Source organism: Scyliorhinus torazame, unplaced genomic scaffold (genome assembly GCF_047496885.1).
Source record: "Scyliorhinus torazame isolate Kashiwa2021f unplaced genomic scaffold, sScyTor2.1 scaffold_359, whole genome shotgun sequence".
NCBI classification, from domain to species: domain Eukaryota; kingdom Metazoa; phylum Chordata; class Chondrichthyes; order Carcharhiniformes; family Scyliorhinidae; genus Scyliorhinus; species Scyliorhinus torazame.
This window is the reverse complement of record NW_027308086.1, coordinates 171,044-191,251: the sequence shown is the minus strand read 5'-3', so window position 1 is coordinate 191,251 and position 20,208 is coordinate 171,044. Positions and strand designations below refer to the sequence as shown.

At 46.2% G+C, this 20,208-nt stretch overlaps 1 protein-coding gene across 7 annotated transcripts in view; it reads right to left on the bottom strand.

The window, feature by feature from the left end:
* Nucleotides 1–20,208, bottom strand: part of LOC140406199 (uncharacterized) — a 64,419-nt gene that overhangs the window by 4,467 nt on the left and 39,744 nt on the right. For 3 of the 7 annotated variants that reach the window (XM_072494340.1, XM_072494339.1, XM_072494338.1), the window contains exon 2: nt 9,192–10,990. The exons of 1 other annotated variant lie outside the window; for it this stretch is intronic. In XM_072494340.1, the coding sequence (XP_072350441.1) occupies nt 9,441–10,703 (1,263 nt within the window). In that variant the 5' untranslated portion in view covers nt 10,704–10,990 and the 3' untranslated portion in view covers nt 9,192–9,440. Of the gene's footprint in view, nt 1–1,930; nt 2,048–4,652; nt 5,703–9,191; nt 10,991–20,208 lie in introns of those variants that run through there. 3 more of the 7 variants (XR_011939076.1, XR_011939077.1, XM_072494341.1) reach the window with 3 other exon arrangements.

The window sequence follows — 20,208 nt, the reverse complement described above, 5'->3', positions numbered from 1 at the left end:
AGTGTTAGGGTTCGCCCGGAGGTGGCAGCCGTTCGTCGACTTCTTTGGGGAAAATTAACCATCAGCAGAAGGCGGGGGGGGGGGGGGGGGGGGGGGGCAGGGGGGGGGGGGTGAGGGGGGATTCGGGGTTCGCTTAGTTTAGAGTAGGGGGTTAGTAAAGGTGGTCCCTGTAAGGGTGAAAGACGGCTTTTGCACTATGTTTATATTTACATGGACATTGTTTATTTTGTTGTCGTTGTAATACCATAAATGCCTCAATAAAATGTTTATTAAAAAAAAGATTGACTTGCTCCTGTATCCCTCAAGATCTGAATCTCCTTACCTACTCCACCTTGTACACACGAGTAAACCTCACCCTCACAAATATCCTTAAAAAGTTATGTTACCTGCTTATCCACCAACCTCTCAATAGGCTCTACACTCTGTTGCACTTTTCCACTGGGACAATGTTTTTTCCTCCCACTTTAATAAAACCCACTGGCTTATCCTGTTTGATTGAGTCTGTTTTCCCACTCCTTTTCTTAAGCCACAAACTGTGACTTTACATGTCCAACATGTGCCAAACCCATAACAATCTTAAGGGATACAGGGGCTACGCAAACTCTCTTACTGGAGAAGGATTTGTTTCTTCTTTCAGAGACTCAATGAAAGCTGAGGAATTAGTGAATGGGAAAAGTGGAGATTGTATTCCAGTCCCATTGTATAAAGTACAATTGGAGTGTGATCTCGTGTCAGGTCCAGTAGTTGTTGGGCTGGCTGAGAAATTCCCAGTGGACGGAATAGATTTACTTTTGGGGAATGATTTGGCAGGAGTGACGGTTGTAGATTCAACCATGATAACAGAGGGTGTGAGAGAATTACTGCAGTTATCACATGAAATACCAACAGTAGGGCATGTGGGAATTAAGAAAACTCATTGGGCATTAAATTACTCAAAGAAAAATGTTGAAAGATGTTAATCACAGATCAAACAGTGAACCAGATTCTCAGAATTCTAAGACTGAAGGTGACCATAGGAAAGAGGAGTTTGAATTTAATAGTAGTGACAGTGATGAAGAGACAGACGAGAGTACCAAATTCAATTTTGCTTCTGATTATGGAGTGATGATGAACAGCTATTACCAAATAGACCTGTCACTAACTGATCTTGTGCCAATGACAAGTAATTCTCCCAGAGCTCGGAAAGAAGGCAGAAAATTGGAGGAAGAAAGTGAATTGGACTTTTCTAAAAGTGATTTGTTAAAGTCCCTTGTAGTAAATCCATTGCTATCCCCTTCAGGGGAAATATTTCCCACAGCATGCCTCCTTTGAAGCAACGTATACTTGATAGCACAGCATCAGTTAGTCAGGACGAGGACTGAGAAGTGGCACTAAGCTGGTTCACCCACATCCTTTTAAAGATCCACAGTGCTTCTTAAAGGGAGCAAATGGCAAAGGAGATGAAATAATCAGTCATCAATATCTTTTAAAACTAAGAGGAAGGTGAATGGAGACCTATGTCGTGATTCTGTCACCACATCTGGTAACAAAAAACAGAAAATGCATGGGTCCAACAATGTGTTATCCTCTGATTCTGAAGGTCTGTATTGCTAAATCGGGATAAGAGTTGTGATTACGAAAACTCCAAAGAGGAGGTAGAAGCTGTAAAACAAAGAATGGTTCTTATTTCTGAAAGTAACCATGTGCAAGAAAAGAGAGCATGTAAAGCTGGAGGGGTTGGAGAGTGTTTATGGATTTAAAATGAACCAAATATTTCCCTCAGCATTGACAATAGTGCTTTTTGTTTGACTGTAGCAAATCTTTGAAATATGGATAAACATTTATTGGACAATCAGAAAAGACTGATTACATTACACGTGCTTTCAGAACACAGCTCCTTCATCAGGTGATGAAGGAGCTGTGCTCCGAAAGCTAATGATTCGAAACAAACCTGTTTGAGTTTAACCTAGTGTTGTAAGACTTCTTACTGAGCCCACTCCAGTCGAATGTTGGCATCTCCACATCTTTACATTGCACGACACCCAGAAAGGGGCAGATATAACAAAGATGCTGAAAGGGTGTGAATAGAATTGAATGGAAGCACCAAGCGGCACTCGGTTAACAAATCATGAAGTAAACATCAGAAATTCTGAACTAATAAAGCAAAATCCTCCTCAGTTAGAAACTGAAATAAAAAGCACGTTCAATATGTAGCGGAAACAATTAAAAATGCAATGATCCACAGAACGCCAAGTAGAGTTTGACAGATTGACATCCATGTTGGTGGGCGAACCATTGCTGGCCATCCCAGACATTTCCAGACCATTTAAAATGGCCACAAATGCCAGTGACCTGGGAGTAGGGGCAGTGCTACTACAGGACAACAATGAAGGAATAAAGAGGCTAGGGAGGTATTTTTAGAAACAAATTCAGTCTGTGCCAAAGAAAGTATTCCATCATTGAGCCTTGGCCTTGCGACTAGCCCTTTAGCACTTCGTAGTACATGTCCAACATGACAATCAGCAAAGCATTGTTACACAGACCATAATCTATTTGCATTTGTAGAGAAGTTTAAAACCTGGAACGCAAGATTATTCCATTGGAGTTTATTATTACAACAGTTCAATGTTACAATTGTACATATTCCTGGAAAGGATAATGTGATTGCAGATGCTTTGTCATGGGTTTAAGGGCTGACTAGTTACCAATATAAAGACTGGGTAGGTAACTTGTATAATGGGGATGGATTGAACGTCTGTGATTTATGTCTTGCATATCTCATAATGAAACGTCCATTTGATTGATTTGGCCGGTTGCCAATGAATTGGCCCAAAGATCTGTGATCTGTCCAGTAACAGGTGGTGATTGGATATTATTCCACTAGAACGCTTTTCCGAGTCCCAAGATATCAGTTTGGTATCAGTTTTGACTCTGGCAGCACGCTGATACATCTAACTCTCTCCAAAAAGGTCCAGCTAACTCTCCCCAGAAGGCCATTGTGAGGGCTGGCTCTCTCTCCAGAGAGCCTGGTGGGTGCTGTACTTCTGAGACTACAGGGACCGAAAGACAAACTACAAACTGAAAGCAAAGTTTGACGTGAACTAAGGTGTCTCTCCAGAAAAGGTTTGACTCCTGCATTTTTAATGTAGAGAGTACCTGAATGAATGAATCTCCAAAGAAGATCTTTACAGACTGCAAACCAAAGACTTTAATCTGCAAGCTTGTTGTGAAGAAAGACTCTTTCCTCCAATTTTGAATTTTTTTGCCCCTTTCCACCCCTTTGCGGTTGTCTGTCTTGTGTGTGTGTGTATGAGAGAGAGAGGGTGGGGCAGGTTGATGTGGGTATTAGGTATTAACTTGTAGTTAACCAGTTGCATTTACTGCATATTTCATGGTAGTTCTCGTTATAAATAAAAAGTAATAATGTTTACATTTTCTAAGTAATCTGCTGTAACCTCCTTAATAATGGATTCTCGCACTTTCCCTGTCACACATGTTAGGCTAACTGGCCTATAGTTTCCTGCTTTCTGCCTCCCTCCTTTCTGGAATAGAGGTGTTACATTCTCTATTTTCCAATCCACTGGGACCTTTCCAGAATCTAAGGAATTTTGTGGGATTATAACCAATACATCTACTCTCTTTGCCACCACTTTTTTTAAAGCCCAAGAATGCAGGTCACCCAGTCCTGGGGACTTGTCAGCCTTTAGGTTCAATAGTTTTCCTGGCATCTTTTCTCTGGTGATTGTTCTGTGTTCCTCCCTCCCTATTACCTCTCGATTTTCAATTATCTTTGTGAATTGTTCTCGGTCTGGTACCGTGACGATAGACACAAAATACCTGTTTCAAGCCTCCATCATTTCTTTGTTTTCCATGATCAATTTCCCAGGCTCACTCTCCAGAGGACCAACCTGGATTTAGTCACTCTTTTCCTCTTCAAATACTTGCAGAAACCTTTACTATCTACTTTTGTAGTCCGAGAATGTTTACCCTCATACTCTAATTTCTGCCTGTTTCTTATCTTTTACTCATTCTTTGCTGATTCTAAAATCTGCCCAACTTTTGAATGAACACTAACCTTTGTAGATTTTGATGGTGTTTCTTTCAATTTAATACATTCCTTGACTTCCTTATTTAACCATGGATGATGCATTCTTCTCAAACAGCCTTTCTTTCTCTCTGGCATAAATGTTTGCTGAGAGTTATTCAAAGTCACCCACTTCCATACTGATGTCCCAATTTTCAACCTAGCTTCCCAAGTTCGCTTTCGCCAGCTCTCCCTTCATACCCTTCAGAGTTCTCTTTATTTAGTTTTTAACTTAGGCCAGCACTTTTAAAAAAGATTTAGAGTACCCCATTCTTTTTTTTCCAATTAAAAGGCAATTTAACGTGGCCAATCCACCTACACTGCACACCTTTGGGTTGTGGGGGCGAGACCCACACAGACATGGGGAGAATGTGTAAACTCCACATGGACAGTGATCCGGGGCCGGGATCGAACTCAGGTCCTCAGCGCCATGAGGCAGCTATGCTAACCACTGCTCCACTGTGCCGCCCTTAGACCAGCACTTCTCACCTTCAAACTGAAAGTGGAATTTTATTATATTATGATCAATGTGACTTAGAGGCTCCATCACAATGAGATTATTGAATAATCCTGTCTTGTTGCACATTACCAGATCGAGGATAGTCTGCTCCCTGGTTGGCTCTAAAATGTATGGCTCCAAGAAATTGTTCCAAAAAGACTCTGAACCCATTTTTTAGGATATTTTTGCGAATCTGATTCTCCCAATCGACATTAAAATTATCGGGGACCTTGATGATTGTTCCTCCGTTGGTGTGTGTCCTTGTGTCTCTTCAGGTTCAATGCTCAGTTGAAGTTTCATCCACATACAGAACACCAGGAAAGGCTTCTCTTCAATGTGAATGTTGTGATAATATTTCAGGCTTTGCACAGTCAGTGCAGTGGAACTCTCACTTGGATGAATCCTTGTGCCTTTCCAGTGAAAGTAATATTTAAATTATTTGAAAGCTGACAGATCATAACTTCTCCTTCTAGATTCAATGGTTCATGATATTCAGATCCTGATGAATTAAGTGAATCTGTCAGATGACAACGAGGTGCTTGGCTTGCAATTTCTGTCTTCAAATCCACCCATCTGATGAATGAGTTTGCAAACGTCATCACTGTCAGTACAGGATAGAAATTAAGAACAGATAATTCTGTCTCCTATCCTCCCACCAGAATTACTCCTGCTGCTTATCCACAATTCTCCTACCCTGAAGATGCTGACTCTCGGGTCCAGTTTCACATTCACTTATTGCCCTCCCCAATACTTCACACATGTATCTAAATCTTTACACCTAGAGTTAACAAACTGTTTTGCTAAGGGGGGCTCGCAATCAAATCCAGTGACTACCCACGTGTACGTTGTATCAGTGTGGGGTCACTGCCCTCCCACCGCTACTTGTCACCCAGGAGTTTGGAGACTGGGCTTTGGATGAGTAATGACGGCCGCATCTCCCACAATCCCCAGCGTTGGTGAAACCGCTCTTTCCACCGCGCCCGCGACCCAGGCCTATGCATGTTCAAGAGAGGGAAGCTGCGCATGTGGTGCAGAGTCGAGCCCACCCCCCTGAACGTCCTGTTACGATATTAACCAATAGCAAAAGTTGGTGGACCGGAAGGACTCTGATCCTCCAGCTAATCAGAAGGCGGACTTTGAGTGAATGAAGATTGAGCTCCCCACAGACTGAAACCTCCTGTCTCCAAGATCTGTGAGTAAAACACTTTATTTTCAAGACGCTAAAAGATTTGTTTCTTAGAGGTCGGTTTGCAGGATTGAGGGAGCTGGAAGCTAAGTATGGGCTGGAGCAGGGAGAAATGTTTAGATACATGCAGGTTCGAGATTTTGCCAGGAAGGAGATACAGAGCTTCCCGGAGGAACCGGCCTCCACATTGCTGGAGGAGGTGCTGACGATCAGGGTACTGGAGAAGGGGGTAGTGTCAGCGGTGTACGGAGGCTAAGGCACCACTGGAAGGGATCAAAGCAAAGTGGGAGGAAGAGTTGGGAGAGGTTATAGAGGGGTTCTGGTGTGAGGTGCTCCGGAGAGTAAATGCCTCTACCTCATGTGCGAGGTTGGGGCTGATACAGCTGAAGGTGGTATACAGAGCACACCTCACGAGGGTGAGGGTGAGCCGATTTTTTGAAGGAGTAGAGGATGTGTGTGAGCATTGCGGGAGGGGGTGGGGGGGAAGAGGGGGGGGGGCGCGAATCACGTTTATATGTTTTGTTCCTGTCCAAAGCTAGAGGAGTACTGGAAGGAGGTTTTTAGGGTAATTTCTAAAGTGGTGCACGTGAAACTGGACCTGGATCTCCAGGAGGCCATATTCGGGGTGTCAAATCAGCCAGGGTTGGAAACGGGGGCAGAAGCAGATATTGTAGCCTTCGTCTCGTTGATCGCCTGAAGGCGGATCCTGCTGGGAGCAGCTTCTCCACCCTGTGCCCTGGCGTAGCAGGGGGGGACCTGCTGGAATACTTGACCCTTGCGAAGGTTAAGTTTGAACTGAGGGGAAGGATGGAGGGGTTCTACAAGTCATGGGCATTATTCATTAAGCACTTTCAAGAACTGGATAACATCGAACATTAGTTGGGGGGAATGGGGGGGGGGGGAAGAGGGTTGGGGGAGGGGGGCTGCTTGTATTAAGGGTGACTATGGGTAATCCCAGATTCCTTTTTGTTATTTGTTTATGTAAACATGCGGGCTGATGTTTGGGGGTTGGTGGGGGGATGGGATTGTTATTGTTATGGGGATTAACATATTTGTTGCTGATTATTGTTTATTGTTGGTGGGTGTAAATTTGGCAGAAAATGTGAAAAAGGAGAATAAAAATATTAAACAGAAAACTCCTCTGCCATTTCCTTGTTCCCCATAACTGAAACAGCGGCGTGGAGGCACATGGTGGTTAGCACTGTTGCTTCACAGCTCCAGGGACCCGGGTTCAATTCCCAGCTTGGGTCACTGTCTGTGCGGAGTCTCCACGTTCTCCCCAAAACTGCGTGGGTTTCCTCCCACAAGTCCCAAAAGATGTGCTTGTTAGGTGAATTGGACATTCTGAATTCTCCCTCTGTGTACCTGAACAGGTGCCGGAGTGAGGCGACTAGCGGATTTTCACAGTAACTTCATTGCAGTGTTAATGTAAGCCTATTTGTAACAATAATAAAGATTATAATAAGAAAGAATATTATTACTATCTCCTCAGATGTATTTTCTAAGGGGTCTCGGTGGAGTTGAGGATACAATCAGATCAGCCGTTAACTTATTGAATGGTGGAGCAGGCTCGAGGGGCCGAGTGGCCTACTCCTGCTCCTAATTCGTATGTTATCACATCCTTTATAATAGATTGTAGCATTTTCCCTCCTACTGATGTCAGGCTAATGTATCTGTGGTTCCCCGTTTTCTCTCTCTCCTTAATTAGTGGGGTTACATTTACCACCTTCCAATCTGCAGGAGCCATTCCAGAATCTATATAATAGTGAAAGATGATCACCAATGTATCCATGGTCTCTACAGCCGCCTCTTTCAACACTCTGGGATGTAGAGCATCAGCTTTTGGGGATTTATTAACTTCCAACCACATTAATTTCTCCAGTGCTACTTTTTCACTCATACTAATCTCTTTCATTCCCTCGTGCTCACTGGTCCCTTGGTTTTCTGTGTGTTTTAGGACAATTTCTGTATTTTCCTCCGTGAAGACAAATACATTGTTTAGTTTCTCTGCCATTTCCTTATTCCCCATTATAAACTGTCCTGTCTCTGTCTGGACTGGACCCACATTGGTCTTTGCTAATCTTTTCCTTTTCATATTCCTATAGAAGCTTTTCCAGTCAGTTTTTATGTTTCTCCCCAGTTTGCTCTCATATTCTATTTTCTATTTATCAGTTTCTTGGTCCTTTGCTGAATTCTAAACCAAGTTCCCAATCCCCAGGCTCACTACTATTTGGGCCACTTTGAGTATCCTCCATTGATCTAATTGAATCTTTAACTTTTCTTGTTAGCCACGATAGCTTCATTTTGCTGTTTAATTTTTGCTTCTTAAAGGAATCTATATTTTATGTAAATAAAATGCTAGTGGTTGCCGATCTATTGTCTGTCGTCATACAAAGAACAACAAAGAACAAAGGACAGTACAGCACAGGAACAGGCCCTTCGGCCACCAAGCCTGCTCGGATCATGATGTCTAACTAAACTAAAACCTTCAGTGCTTCCAGTGTCTGTATCTGTCTATTCCCATCCTATTCATGTATTCGTCAAGATGCCTCTTAAACGTCACTATCGTATCTGCTTCCACCACCTCCTCCGGCAGCGAGTTCCAGGCACTCAACATCCTCTGTGTAAAAAAACCTCCCTCACACATCTCTAAACTTTGCCCCTCGGACCTTAAACCTATGTCACCTGGTAATTGACTTTTCCAACCTGGGAAAAAGCTTCTGACAATCAACTCTGTCCGTGCCAGTCAATTTTGTAAACTTTTATCTGGTCGTCCCTCAACTCTGTCGCTCTAGTGAAAACAATCCGAGTTTATCCAACCTCTCCTCATAGCTAATACCCTCCAGGCCAGGCAAAATCCTGGTAAACATCCTCTGTACTCTCTCCAAAGCCTCCACATCCTTTTGGTAATGTGGTGACCAGAATTGTCGGCAATATTCCACGTGTGGCCTAACTAAGGTTCTGTACAGCTGCAGCATGACTTGCCAATTTTTATACTCAACGTCCCGACCAATGAAGACAAGCATGCCGTCTGCCTTCTTAGCTCCTTATCCACCTGCGTTGCCACTTTCAGTGATACGCTGATTGTAATTTCCCAATCTACCAGACAACTTACCCCTCATACCATGACAGCCTCCTTCTGTGAGAAACACCCAGATAAACTAGACAAAAGAACCCTGTAACCACCATAGCCCATCTTCATGGCAACATGGCTGCTTTGGGAACTAAATATCTTCCAACATACAAACACCTTTTCATTCTGTGCTCGTCGTCACACTTGGAACCAGGTAATCGCAACAAGACTCAAAAATGGTCAGCCCACCAGAGGCAGAGGTGTTTGACCGGCCAGTCCAGCAGAAAGAAACCCTCCAATCATCACCATTCACCAGATGTCAAAATGAACAGAATGCACTCCTGGATGTCAGTGAGAGCAGAAACAATAACAACGGAGCCAACATCTGTAATTTATTGTGAACTTGTTGGAGTCACAACAGGTGCGATGAATCACAAAACCCCCTCCCCACATTGAGAACAGATGAATGGTCTCTCCCCAGAATTAACTCGCTGGTGTCTCCGGATATGGGACGGATCATTGAATGTCTCCCCTGCTAAGAGCAGGTGATTGGCCACTTACAGGGATAAACTCGCTAGTCTTCCTGCAGGGTGTATGGATATCTGAATCCCTTCTCTCACTAAGAGCATGTTAACGCCTTCTCCCGAGTGTGAACTCGCAGGTGTCTCTGCAGGTTGGATAACCGAGTGAATCCCTTCTTACACTGAGAGCAGGTGAACAGCCTCTCCCCAGTGTGAACCCGCTGGTGTGCCAGCAGGCTCGATGAAGTAGTGAATCCCTTCTCACACTGAGAGCAAGTGAACGGCTTCTCCCCAGTGTGGACTCGCTGATGTTTCTGCAAGTCGGATGATTGAGTGAATCCCTTCTCACACTGAAAGCAGGTGAATGGCCTCTCCCCAGTGTGAGCTCGCTGATGTCGCTGCAGGTTGGATAACTGAGCGAATCCCTTCTCACACTGAGAGCAGGTGAACGGCCTCTCCCCAGTGTGAACTTGCTGGTGTTTCCGCAAGCTCGATGAGGTAGTGAATCCCATCTCACACTGAGAGCAGGTGAATGGTCTCTCCCCTGTGTGACGTCGCTGATGTCTCCGCAGGTCGGATAACTGAGTGAATCCCTTCTCACACTGAGAGCAGGTTAACGCCTTCTCCCCTGTGTGAACTCGCTGGTGTCTCTGCAGGTGGGATGACTGAGTGAATCCCTTCTCACACTGAGAGCAGGTGAACGGCCTCTCCCCAGTGTGAACTTGCTGGTGTTTCTGCAGGTCGGATGATTGAGTGAATCCCTTCCCACACTGAGAGCAGGTGAATGGCCTCTCCCCAGTGTGAACTCGCTGGTGTCTCCGCAGGTGGGATAACTGAGTGAATCCCTTCTCACACTGAGAGCAGGTGAACGGCCTCTCCCCAGTGTGAACTCGCTGATGTCTCCGCAGGTGGGATAACTGAGTGAATCCCTTCTCACACTGAGAGCAGGTGAACGGCCTCTCCCCAGTGTGAACTCGCTGATGTATCCGCAGGCCGGATAACTGAGTGAATCCCTTCTCACACTGAGAGCAGGTGAACGGCCTCTCCCCAGTGTGAACTCGCTGATGTCTCCGCAGGTGGGATAACTGAGTGAATCCCTTCCCACACTGAGAGCAAGTGAACGGCCTCTCCCCAGTGTGAACTCGCTGGTGTGTCAGCAGGGTGGATAACTGAATGAATCCCTTCTCACACACAGAGCAGATGAACGGCCTCTCCCCAGTGTGACTGCGCCGATGAGCGGCCAGCGCAGATGGAAACCTGAATCCATTCCCACAGTCCCCACATTTCCACGGTATCTTCATATTTTGGGTCTCCTCGTGTCTCTCCAGGTTTGCCGATAATTTGAAGCCTCGTACACACATAGAACACGTGAACGGTCTCTCCCCACTGTGAATGGTGTGATGTTTCTTCAGGCTGTGTAACTGGTTAAAGCTCTTTCCAGTCAGTGCTCTGGAACACTCTCACTTGGGTGTGTGTGTCTCGGGGCTTTTCCAGTCTCACTGATGTTTTGAAGCCGACAGAAAAGACAAACATTTCTCCTTCTCGATTCAAAGTCCGGTGATACTCAGTTCCAAGCTATTGAGAGACTCAGTCAGATTGAGACGTGACGTTTGCGATTTCTGTCTGTAATTCCTCCTCTTCTAATATCCTGTAAAAACAATTTACAAAAGTTACTTTTCTTACCCTCAGGATACCTTCTCCAAAATGAGGGTAACGCCAGTCTGGCCGTGGGGTTCATCCTCCGGGTCCTCAGTCTTATTGAGGAATGTCCCCTTGGATCTATTGTGGTGGTGATTCTTTTGCATTTTTGTTATTATGGGAGGGTTTATGTGTTGTTGACTTTATCCTACTCTGGTACAGACGGGGCTTTTATCTGTGAAAGGAGCAGTTTGAGGAAACTTTGGTAAAGCGAGTTGGAGGAGGGGGTAATGGGGCACGCCCGATTGTGGTGTGAAAATCTGTTCCTGTCTCTCTGTCGCCTAACTAATGCCGGCAGTTAATCTGCAAATTTTCTCAGGGACTGTACGGGGCATCCATCACCCTATCAGAAGGAAAGAGATCTTCTCCTTTCTCAAGGAGAAAGTCGACATAGCTTCATGACAGGAAACTGAGGCGGGATTGGATGAAGAAACACTTTAAATTGAGGTGGGATTGGGTGGGGCAGTTTTTTTCACCTCTTTTTCATCCAGTAACAGACTTGTGGCAAACCTTATTATACACTATCCAAGCAGTCAGGGTAACTCTGCCGATTACAATGTGCATGTCAATTTCCTTTGTGCCGGTCCCTCCATCTCCTGTCCCTCCCCTCCGCCCCCTTCACTCGTCATTTCTGGGTCCTTCACTGTACAATGGGAGTTATCTGTTATTTACAAGGGGACGGTGCCCTCCCTTCCCCCCCATTGATGGGCCTCCCCCCTTCCACCCCGCGCGCTCCCTGTCCTCTTTTAAACCTTCCCTTGGGGGTTCCTCTTCTTGTGTTTTTGTTCTCGGCTCTCTGGTCTCTGTGTCAGTTGGTTTCTGGTTCTCCCTCCTTGTCCCAGTAGCCCCAACCCCCGTTTTCCTGCCAGCTCCCTGTGATTCCGTTGGCCCCCGTACGCCCACCTCCCTCCCCAGTGTCCCATTGGCCGCTGGCTTCAAACAGATCCTGGAACAAGTTGGTGAATGGCCTCCACACTTTGTGGTAACCATCCTCTGACCCTCGGACGGTGAACTTGATCTTCTCCAGGTGAAGAAATTCCGATAGGTCTGCCAGCCAGTCTGAGCTGTGGGTGGTGCTGCTGATCGCCAGCCGAGCAGGATTCTCCAGCGGCCGATTAGAAAAGCAAAGGCAAGGGCGTCCACCCTCTTCCCTATGAATAGTTCTGCCTGGTCCGATACCCCGAAGACTGCCATTCGTGGGCACGGCTCCAGCCTCATAACCATGGACATTGCCTCTAAATAGGCTGTGCAGAATTCGACAAATCTGGGGCATACCCAGAACATGTGGGTATGGTTTGCCGGGCCCCGCTGGCACCATTCACATTTGTCCTCCATCTCCGGGAAGAACCTGCTCATTCGGGTTCTTGTCAGGTGTGCTCTGTGCACAACATTCAGCTGCATGAAGCTTAGCCTTGCGTAGGAGAAGGTGGAGTTGGTCCCGTTCAGTGCTTCGCTCCAGAGTCCCCACCCTATTTCCGTCCCTCGCTCTTCCGCCCATTTTTTCTGGGTTCTGTCAAGTAAGGAGCGCATCCTTATTAAGAGTTGTCCGTACAGGTCCCCACAGTTTCCCTTCCCCAGACTGTCTGCGTCCAGTAACTCCTCTTGCATTGTACTTCTCAGGGTTCCTGGGTGTGCTGGTGTCTCCTTGCAGAGAAAGTCTTTGACCTGGAGCTCATCCCTGTTTGGTTGGCCCAGTCTCTCCGTCAGCTCCTCTAAGGTCGTCCATCATCACCCATTCCATGTCAGGGTCCTTTACCCATCTCCTCACTCTTTCGGCCGTGGCTGCCCAGTGATAGTATTGCAAGTTCGGGAGGGCCAGGCCTCCCATGTTTCTTCTCCATTGTAGTACTGTTTTAGAAATTTTGGAATTCTTGCCCCTCCGCACAAACGGCATAATCACTTTATCTATTGAATGGAAAAAGGCCTTGGGGATGTAGATCGGTAAGGATCTAAATAGGAAGAGGAACCTGGGCAGTACGTTCACCTTGATCGTCTGCATCCTCCCCGCCAGGGAAAGCAGGAATCCATCCCACCTCTGTGGGTCGTTTTTGACTTCCTCCGCCAGACTGGTCAGCTTCCACTTGTGGATCCGTGTCCACTCGTGGGGAACCTGGACCGCCCCACCGTATCCCCCCTCTTTTATCTCCCCCCACCCCACCGTATCCCCCCTCTTGAATCTCCCCCCGCCCCACCATATCCCCCCTCTTCCATCTGCCCCCCACCCCACCGTATCCCCCCTCTTTTATCTCCCCCCCGCCCCATCGTATCCCCCCTCTTTTATCTCCCCCCCCACCCCACCGTATCCCCCCTCTTTTATCTCCCCCCCCCCTGCCCCCGCCCCACCGTATCCACGCTCTTCCATCTGCCCCCCACCCCACCGTATCCCCCTCCTCTATCTGCCCCCCTCCCAGATGCTCTCTTCCCAGTGGGAGATGTCGCGGTCCCGCTCTCTCCCGTACTTCCTGACACTACCTTTCCCGCAGGTGTGTGGCCCCCCCACCCAGGATCGATCTGACCCCCTCCTACACCCATTCTGCTTGTGTCCCTGCTGTCTCCTCCTCACCCTCTCCTGCGCTCTGCTGCCCTCGCCCCCTCCCTCCTATGAGCTGGCTCCCCTGTTCATTGCGAAGTGACGCAGTCGTGCGACCTGTGAGCCCTGTCGATCTCTGGCGGTTTGGGGAAGCTGTCTCTCCCAATCAGGTTGTCCAGCATTTGGGCCACGTAGTCGATTGGGTCCCTGTCCTCGATCCCCTCTGGCAGGCCCACTATCCGAATGTTCTGCCTCCTTGACCGATTCTACTGGTCCACAACCTTTTCCAGCTCTCAAACTGTGCTCCCCTGGGCTTCCAGTTCCCTCCACATGCCATTGAGCATCTTCTGCATGGCAGCTAGCACCTCCGCCAGCTTGACCGTCATCCTTAACTCAGCCTTAATGTCATCCTTCATTGCGTTTAGTTCCTTGGTTAGGAACATCCTCCATCCATCGCCTGGTCGGGGGGAGGGGGGGCTTGGTTTCTGGGTCGCCGGTCTCCCTCTCTCGGGAAGACTGGAGACCCCTCGCCTCGTGGGGCCGCCGACCCGCTTGCTCACCGCTCCTCTCCCTTGCCGCATTTTCTGTGACCCTGCAGCCTTTCGAGCTGTTGCTTCCTGGCATTTTGTTGTCCGCACTATTGTTGAGGGTGAGGGGATGTTGACGTCTGATTTTGCAGCTAAATTCGGCCGACAGTGCCTATTTTTCTGTTGTATGGAGGAGAGCCACCTGATGTGGGACTACTCAGCACATCCCCGTCACAAGTTCCCTCTCTTTTGAATGTTGACTTGAAACTGCGATCTTATGTTTTGGCGATAAGGCTGGAGGACATCCTTCCGACAATCGTGCGGGAGGACCAGACTGGGTTTATACGGGGAAGATTTTCCAGTAACAATGTTGAAAGGTTGCTGAATGTGATTCAGGCTTTTCAGAAATATGCATTGGATGGGCTGCTGATCTCCTTCGATGCAGAGAAAGCTTTTGCTCGAGTTGAGTGGAACTATCTTGTGTATCCGCTGTGAGGCTTCGGGTTGGGTGAGGATTATATTGAGTGGATTCAATTGTTACATCACAGACCGGCAGCGGCGGTGCTCACCAATGATTTACGGGCATCAAATTTTCAGCTTCAGAGAGGGACTAGACAGGGCTGCCCTCTGTTCCCCTTGTTGTTGGCCACTGAGCCCTTGCCAGAGGCTATCAGATCGGAGTCTCTGATATCGGGACTGGGGGGTGGGGTGAGGCAGCACAAGATCATTCTGTGTGCAGTTGAAGGCTGCAGTTTGTGTTGAACCCCAGTGTTTCAGTCCCGGACATTATTGGAGTAGTGGATAGATTTTTTGAAGTATTTTGATTCAGATTTTAACATTTACAACACATAACATTACAAAGTAAAACCAACAAAAAAAACCTAACCCACCCCAACTCCCTAACCAACCTCTCCACCTCCTTCCCTCCCACCTAGCAGTTGACGGTAACCAGCGCCGTGAAATTATAGGATCCCTACAGTGCAGGAGGTGGCCATTCAGCCCATCGAGTCTGCACCGGCTCTTTGAAAGAGCACCCTACATAACCTGTGTCTCCACCCTGTGCCTGTAACCCATTAACCCCACCTACCCTTTAATGTAAACCTACAAAGCCTCTGTCTCCCTGCTCCAACCCCACACCTACTCTGCGTTCGCCATCCAATAATAGTATAACAGGTTCAGCAGGGCCAAGCCCCCTGACTGTCGCCCTCTCTGAATCACCGTCTTCCGAATCCTTGCCACGTTATCTGCCCACACAAACGATTAAACCAACCAATCCACCCCCATAAAGACCAATTTCGACAAAAAGACCATTAGGCACGGAGATAAAAATAAAAACCACAGCAAAATGTTCATCTTAACCAGCTGTACCCGATTGTGGATAGATTTTGTGCCTTAGACCATAAGACATAGGAGTGGAAGTAAGGCCATTCGGCCCATCGAGTCCACTCCACCATTCAATCATGGCTGATTTCAACTCCATTTACCCGCTCTCTCTCCATAGCCCTTAATTCCTTGAGAAATCAAGAATTAATCAACTTCTGTCTTAAAGACACTCAACGTCCCGGCCTCCACCGCCCTCTGTGGCAATGAATTCCACAGACCCACCACTCTCTGGCTGAAGAAATTTCTCCTCATCTCTGTTCTAAAGTGACTCCCCTTTATTCTAAGGCTGTGCCCCCGGGTCCTAGTCTCCCCTGCTAATGGAAACAACTTCCCTACATCCACCCTATCTAAGCCATTCATTATCTTGTAAGTTTCTATTAGATCTCCCGTCAACCTCCTAAACTCCAATGAATATAATCCCAGGATCCTCAGACGTTCATCGTATGTTAGGCCTACCATTCCTGGGATCATCTGTGTGAATCTCCGCTGGATCCGCTCCAGTGCCAGTATGCCCTTCCTGAGGTGCGGGGCCAAAATTGCTCACAGTATTCTAAATGGGGCCTAACTAATGCTTTATAAAGCTTCAGAAGTACATCCCTGCTTTTATATTCCAAGCCTCTTGAGATGAATGACAACATTGCATTTGCTTTCTTAATTACGGACTCAACCTGCAAGTTTACCTTTAGAGAATCCTGGACTAGGACTCCCAAGTCCCTTTGCACTCAGCATTATGAATTTTGTCACCGTTTAGAAAATAGTCCATGCCTCTATTCTTTTTTCCAAAGTGCAAGACCTCGCACTTGCCCACGTTGAATTTCATCAGCCATTTCTTGGACCACTCTCCTAAACTGTCTAAATCTTTCTGCAGACTCCCCACCTCCTCCATACTACCTGCCCCTCCACCTATCTTTGTATCATCGGCAAACTTAGCCAGAATGCCCCCAGTCCCGTCATCTAGATCGTTAATATATAAAGAGAACAGCTGTGGCCCCAACACTGAACACTGCGGGACACCACTCGTCACCGGTTGCCATTCCGAAAAAGAACCTTTTATCCCAACTCTCTGCCTTCTGCCTGACAGCCAATCGTCAATCCATGTTAGTACCTTGCCTCGAATACCATGGGCCCTTATTTTACTCAGCAGTCTCCCGTGAGGCACCTTATCAAAGGCCTTTTGAAAGTCAAGATAGATAACATCCATTGGCTCTCCTTGGTCTAACCTATTTGTTATCTCTTCAAAGAACTCTAACAGGTTTGTCAGGCACGACCTCCCCTTACTAAATCCATGCTGACTTGTCCTAATCTGACCCTGCACTTCCAAGAATTTAGAAATCTCATCCTTAACAATGGATTCTAGAATCTTGTCAATAACCGAGGTTAGGCTAATTGGCCTATAATTTTCCATCTTTTTCCTTGTTCCCTTCTTGAACACGGGGGTTACAACAGCGATTTTCCAATCCTCTGGGACTTTCCCTGACTCCAGTGACTTTTGAAAGATCATAACTAACGCCTCCACTATTTCTTCAGCTATCTCCTTTAGAACTCTAGGATGTAGCCCATCTGGGCCCGGGGATTTATCAATTTTTAGACCTCTTAGTTTCTCTAGCACTTTCTCCTTTGTGATGGCTACCATATTCAACTCTGCCCCCTGACTCTCCGGAATTGTTGGGATATTACTCATGTCTTCTACTGTGAAGACTGACGCAAAGTACTTATTCAGTTCCTCAGCTATTTCCTTGTCTCCTATCACAAAATTACCAGCGTCATTTTGGAGCGGCCCAATGTCAACTTTTGCCTCCCGTTTGTTTTTAATGTATTTGAAGAAACTTTTACTATCATTCCTAATGTTACTGGTTAGCCTACCTTCAAATTTGATCCTCTCTTTCCTTATTTATCTTTTTGTTATCCTCTGTTTGTTTTTGTAGTCTTCCCAATCTTCTGACTTCCCACTACTCTTTGCCACATTATAGGCTTTCTCTTTTGCTTTGATGCATTCCCTAACTTCTTTTGTCAGCCATGTCTGCCTAATCCCCCCCTCTGATAACCTTTCTTTTCTTTGGGATGAACCTCTGTACTGTGTCCTCAATTACTCCCAGAAATTCCTGTCATTGCTGTTCTACTGTCTTTCCCACTAGGCTCTGCTCCCAGTTGATTTTCATCAGTTCCTCCCTCATGCCCCTGTAGTTACCTTTATTTAACTGTAACACCTTTACATCTGATTCTACCTTCTTTCTTTCAAATTGGAGATTGAATTCGACCATATTATGATCACTGCCTCCTAAGTGCTCCCTTACTTTAAGATCTTTAATCAAGTCTGGCTCATTACATAACACTAAGTCCAGAATGGCCTGTTCCCGCGTGGGCTCCATCACAAGCTGTTACAAAAAGCCCTCCTGTAAGCATTCAATGAATTCCCTTTCCTTGGGTCCACTGGCAGCATTATTTACCCAGTCCACCTGCATATTGAAGTCCCCCATTATCACTGTGACCTTGCCTTTCTGACATGCACTTTCTATTTTGTGGTGCATTTTGTGCCCCCAGTCCTGACCACTGTTAGGAGGCCTGTACATAACTCCCATTATGGTTTTTTTGCCTTTGTGGTTCCTCAGCTCTACCCACACAGACTCCACATCATCTGACCCTATGTCGTTTAGTGCCATTGATTTAATTTCATTCCTAATTAACAAGGCAACCCCGCCCCCTCTGCCCACCTCTCTGTCTTTTTGATAGGTTGTGAATCCCTGGATGTTTAAATGCCAGTCCTGAACCCCCTGCAACCATGTCTCTGTGATGCCTACCACATCATACCTGCCAGTCACAACCTGGGCCACAAGCTCATCTACCTTGTTCCGTACACTGCGCGCATTTAAATATAGCACCTTTAATTCTCTATTGACCGTCCCTTTTTGTTTTCTTAGTGTGGTGGACCTTGGTTTCTGGTTCACCTTGGTTTCTGGACCTTCTCTGGTTATAAGATGAATTTTACTGAGTCAGAGGCCATGCTGGTGGGGGGAGGGGGGTGTTGAAGTGTAAGCTTCCCAATCAGATGCTCCCCCCTTGGGATTTAAATATCTGGGAATGTCAATGACCCCCCTATTTCAGGCAACCTTTTGGGGCCAACTTTTCACAGCTGATGGTGACTATTAGGTGGGACCTTGCCCAGTGGCCGGCTCTTCTGATTTCATGGTAAGGGAAGATTGTCTTCATTAAAATGAATGTGTTGCCCAGACTGTTGTACCCTCTGCAGATGCTGCCTATACTGCTGTCGACTAGAGTCGTTAAGGAAATTAATGGAATGATTAATACAGTTATCTGGAACAAAAAGAAACTTTGCCTCAAGTTTGTTCAGCTCCAATCACCAGGATCTAAGGGAGGGTTGAGTCTCCGGAATATTGGGCTATATCAATTGGCCTCTCATCTAAGGTTCATAAGGGATTGGGTGAGGATGGACCCAACATCCCTCTGGCTCGATATAGAAGCAGGCCAGTCACTTCTCCCTCTATCTAAAACTGGCATAGGCCGATTACAGAATGCACCCCCATGAAATTTTTAATGTCTGTAGTTCATTCAAAGTCTGATACATTTGGTAAGTTATACAACCCCTATCTCAGATATATTGGTTCCAATTTGACTGACTTGCTCCTCCAGAGATTTCCATCAGTGAATTAAATTCAACTTGGGTCGGGAGTAGGGCACAGTGAGGCACGGTGGTTAGCACTGCTGCCGCACAGAGGCAGGGACCAAGGTTTGATTTCTTGAGTATCTGTGTGGCGTTTGCACGATCTCCGTGTCTGCTCCGGTTTCCTGCCACAGTCCAAAGATGTGCAGGTTCAGTGGATTCATCATGCTAAATTGCCCCTTTGTGTCCAAAGGTGTTAGGTTAGGTGGGTTGACCATGATCAATGCACAAGGTTACGAGGATAGAGTGGGAAGTGTGCCTCAGTGGAGTGCTTTTTCGGAGGGTCAGTGCAGATTGAAGGAGAGAATGGCCTCCTTCTGCACTGCAGAATTTCTATCTCATTATGTTATGTTATTCATTTGAATTCGACTATGCTGTTAGTCCACTTGTAATGTTTTGGGGAGTGCGTCCTGCATTATTATTCTTCCATTTTTATATAATCGTACCCTCTTTCTCCACTCACTATGTTAACCTGTTTACTGGTTGTTCAATGGATCAACATTTCATCTCGAGGCACTGGTCACTCAAATATTCTGCTATGAATTAATTCTGCAATGTGTTGCTTGTATTTATGTTGGCCCTTTCAGTTGTTCTGCTCTGTACCCGTTTTCCACATTTTTTCTGTTATTCTGTTGCATTCATTATTTTAAAATTGGTTAATAAACATAACAAAAGAAATATTAAAAATATTAACTCATCCATGAACACATTCAGTGACTCCCAGACTCCACTGATCCCTTTGGAAGAGAAATCCAGAGACTAACAACACTCTTGTAGGAAGAGATGACTGTCAATATATAACAGAGCTACAGCACAATATTACACTACTGAAATAATAATAAATATACTTCATTATAGAACCATAAACAATATATCTAATATGTACCAAATAACAACACTGGACATATCTCTGTCCGATATTAATTTACTGACCCCTTAAATGTCAGCCATCTCCTGGTGAAACCAGCCCTTTAATTGTGAACTTCAGGAAATAGACCATTCTTTTAGCCAGACAAATAAATGTGTCAGGCTGAGGGAGCAAAGGATGT